Source organism: Artemia franciscana, chromosome 14, assembly GCF_032884065.1.
Source record: "Artemia franciscana chromosome 14, ASM3288406v1, whole genome shotgun sequence".
In the NCBI taxonomy this organism is placed as follows: Eukaryota; Metazoa; Arthropoda; class Branchiopoda; order Anostraca; family Artemiidae; genus Artemia; species Artemia franciscana.
The window spans coordinates 25,726,380-25,729,123 of record NC_088876.1 but is presented as its reverse complement, the minus strand read 5'-3'; the positions used below and the strand labels follow the sequence as shown (position 1 = coordinate 25,729,123).

General features: G+C 33.3%; 1 protein-coding gene across 1 annotated transcript; it reads left to right on the top strand.

Annotated features, from left to right (window-relative positions):
- Positions 1 to 758: 758 nt before the first annotated feature.
- LOC136035762 (general transcription factor IIF subunit 2-like) lies at positions 759 to 1,724 on the top strand. Its single transcript, XM_065717731.1, has one exon. The coding sequence runs from the start codon at positions 759 to 761 to the stop codon at positions 1,524 to 1,526; it is 768 nt and encodes a 255-aa protein (XP_065573803.1). The 3' UTR covers positions 1,527 to 1,724.
- Positions 1,725 to 2,744: the final 1,020 nt, after the last annotated feature.

Below are 2,744 nucleotides of genomic sequence, written 5' to 3'. Positions count from 1 at the left end.
TGATTTAGCTTATAACTCCCTCACAAAAATTCCCCCTGTAGGTTTCTTCCCGCAAAAAATTTCCTTCAGTGTAAGATTCTCCCCAAAGGAAAATTACTACCTGGAAAATTCCTCCCAAGGAAAACTCCAACTTGGAAAATTCCCCCTCGCGGAAAATTCTCCCCAGAAAACTTACTGCCGCAACAAACTACCCTGTAAAATTTCCCCCGTTGTGTAAATTGAACACACGCAAAACAAGTATGACGAATAAAAATAATGACGAACACAGGAATTTTCAAAGAAATTGCTTATACTCGAAATATAGCCGGAATATGTGGTGTGGAATATCATATAGCATTTATTTTTACATCGTTATTTTATTTCTTTAGAAACTTTTTCTCCTAGATCAATTTAAAATTGTCAGCCATAAATCCTTGGGCCAATGGGACTAACGTACAAGAAATTATTTAAGGAATTGGTCCTTTAAAAACTGGTCTCTAACAAAGGGGGTCCCAAAAAGAGCCTAATTTTGTCGATTGGCTTGAAACTTATATTAACACTTAGGCTAAGATTTAATTTTCTTATCAATGCCCATTTATTTGAAATTTATTTGGCGTCTTGTTTACTGTTTTTGGATTTCAACCTAGAATGACGTGACTAGAATGATGAGAAACTAATAACAAATAAATGACGGCACCCTCGTATATATGACGTCACCATAGGTATATATACTGTCTCACTTATGAGTTATTCTATTGTTTGATTTTTGGTTTCCGAATATGTTACAGTCTAAGGATGATACCATCAGCGATGAGCTTGAAATTGAAACATCCAACTCCAAAAACAGTGTATGGCTTGTCAAAGTCCCAAATTATATACATAGTATATGGGATAAAGCGCAACCAAATTCTCCAGTAGGGACCATCAAGATTACTAACAGTCCTGGTCAAAAACCGACTGTTTCCTTGTCTCTTACAGAAGAAGCAGTAAAATCAGAAAGTGGTTTTATTCCAAAAGATCTCAACATGCTCTCTACTCCTTTAGAAAATCAGCCTTACGGTGTTTTCTATGAACATTCGGGAGATAAAGAAAAGAATTTCCTGTCTGATGGGGCTAAAATATGTATGGCTGGGAAAGTGGTGGAAAGTTTACACTGTCAAGCCGAATTTGCACAGTTCGTTGAGTTCAACACCAGAAAAATGGCAGCCGCTACAAAACTGACACGCCTTACTCAGCCTTTGGATAGGGTAATTGTTAATCCAAACCCAGTATCAGGTCAGACGCTGATCATTAAACATGAGCGGAAAAGGAAAGGTGAAAGAAAGAAATTCCGTGACGATAAGAATATAGTTACAGAAAAATTATTTCGTGCTTTTGAACAACATGAATACTACAATACAAGTGATTTGGAAAAATTGACGAATCAACCCGTAACGTATCTGAAAGAGATCTTAAATGAATATTGCACGTATAACACGAAGCCTCCCAAAAAATACATGTGGCAGCTCAAAAAAGAATACTGTAATTATAATGTATGTGGTGAGTAGAAATGACAAAATAAAGTATAAAACAAAGATGAGCATGGCAAATGCTTGGCATGGCATGGCAATGCAAAAAATTTTCCCAGGAAATCTCTCCACAAGAAATTCTCTCCGGGGAAAATTCAATTCTGCTTATAAATTTCCAAATGAAGAAATATTATGAATATTTAGTAATGTGTTTTACTTATGTTAGAAATTGAAGGGTTTCTGATCCTTATCAATAAAATTCTGTGGTTAATATTGCAATACAGAAAAAGAACTAAAAATCCAAAAAAGGGTAATGTCAAAAATAATATTTGGTTCTCACCAAAAGTCAGTAGCCTGTTCAGATGCATTTGATCATACACATGATAAATCTAAGACTAATTCCACAATAGAGAAAACATAAAACAAAATACACAGATAGTGTTTGAATTCTAAAACACTAATCAGTATTATTTGTTTATGCCAGAGGAATGAGCATGAATGTAGATAAAAGAGCAAAAGCAAAAAACAAAAGAAAAAACTAAAAATAAACGGAACAACACTTCAGAGGAGAAAAACAATAACATCTAACAATAACCCTATTGATAATCACAATAACACACAACCCATAATAGATAACTCATAATAAATCTATTAATATTCATCATAACAAAAAGTTCATAATAAATAGCTCATCTTTACTAAGATATGAAAAACACAAAGAAACAGGACTGGGGATGTAAAAGCTTCCGTGTTCACTGATTTCTATTACAAGCTTACTTTTGAAAAATAGATGCTATAAATTAAAAGTTTTAAGTAGACCATTCTCGAATGGTGTTTGACTTTCAAATACGAGTTTTATTTTTCAAAATGGATGTTATATATTGAAAGATTTTAAGTAGACACTTCTCGAATGGTGTTTGACTTTCAAATACGAGCTTACTTTTGCAAAATAGATGCTGTAAATTAAAAGGTTTTAAGTAGAAACTTCTCAAATGGTGTTTGACTTTCAAACACGAGCTTATTCGTGTAAAATAGGTGCTGTAAATTGAAAGATTTTAAGGAGACACTTCTCAAATGGTGTTTGACTTTCAAACACGAGCTTACTTTTGCAAAATAGATGCTGCTACAAACTGAAAAATTTTAAGTAGACAATTCTCAGATGCTGTTTCAATTTATACATCAGGTTACTTTTGCAAAATAGATGCTGTAAATTCAATTATTTTTAGTAAACACTTTTCACATGGTGTTTGACTTTCA

Coding starts and splice junctions, on each gene's coding strand:
- LOC136035762 (XM_065717731.1), top strand. CDS start 759: ATGTTACAGTCTAAGGATGATACCATCAGCGATGAGCTTGAAATTGAA.